Below are 574 nucleotides of genomic sequence, written 5' to 3'. Positions count from 1 at the left end.
CTCACCAGTGGTGGAAATATCATCAGGCCAGAACCACAAGAAAAGTACAAGATTAATACATATGGAATCTTTATTGTTATGTAGAAGCACATCTAGAGGAAGAAGCATCTGACAAAGTAAGTTAAAGAGCAAAGATGAATCAGCAACACTCACAAACATGCTGCAGAGTTAACTAAAGAGACTTAAACTATAAAAACTCTCCTCTGTAAACCTTGGAAATGAGATCAAAGAATGCTGATGGTGAATCTTCTCACACTAATGCTTACTTTTGCACTGGCTGCCAGTATTACAGATGTGTCCTACTGGTCCCTAACATCTACAACAGGCAGCATATCAAGGAACTTGTCAACATGCTGCTGCTTAATATGGGCTTCGCAGGTATTACACACACACACACACACATACATACATACACACACACACTGTACACTTTTTTTCCTCTTGCCTTCAACTCACCTACTGTCCTATTGTGTGTGTGTGTGTGTGTGTGTGTGTGTGTGTGTGTGTGTGTGTGTGTGTGTGTGTGTGTGTGTGTGTGTGTGTGTGTGTGTGTGTGTGTGTGTGTGTGTGTGTG

General features: G+C 41.5%; 1 protein-coding gene across 1 annotated transcript in view; it reads left to right on the top strand.

Annotated features, from left to right (window-relative positions):
- Nucleotides 1–378, top strand: part of LOC111651191 (actin-related protein 8-like) — a gene marked incomplete at its 3' end in the record, with an annotated part of 3,434 nt that extends 3,056 nt beyond the window's left edge. Inside the window, exon 5 of the mRNA XM_023401147.1 lies at nt 285–378. Coding sequence (XP_023256915.1) covers nt 285–378 — 94 coding nt within the window. The remainder of the gene's footprint in view (nt 1–284) is intronic.
- Nucleotides 379–574: the final 196 nt, after the last annotated feature.

This window comes from Seriola lalandi, unplaced genomic scaffold, assembly GCF_002814215.2.
Source record: "Seriola lalandi dorsalis isolate HSWRI2012SDOR001 ecotype SW California unplaced genomic scaffold, Sedor1 jcf7180002053489, whole genome shotgun sequence".
NCBI classification, from domain to species: domain Eukaryota; kingdom Metazoa; phylum Chordata; class Actinopteri; order Carangiformes; family Carangidae; genus Seriola; species Seriola lalandi.
The sequence above is the reverse complement of the archived record's forward strand: the minus strand, read 5'-3'. Positions and strand labels throughout refer to the sequence as shown.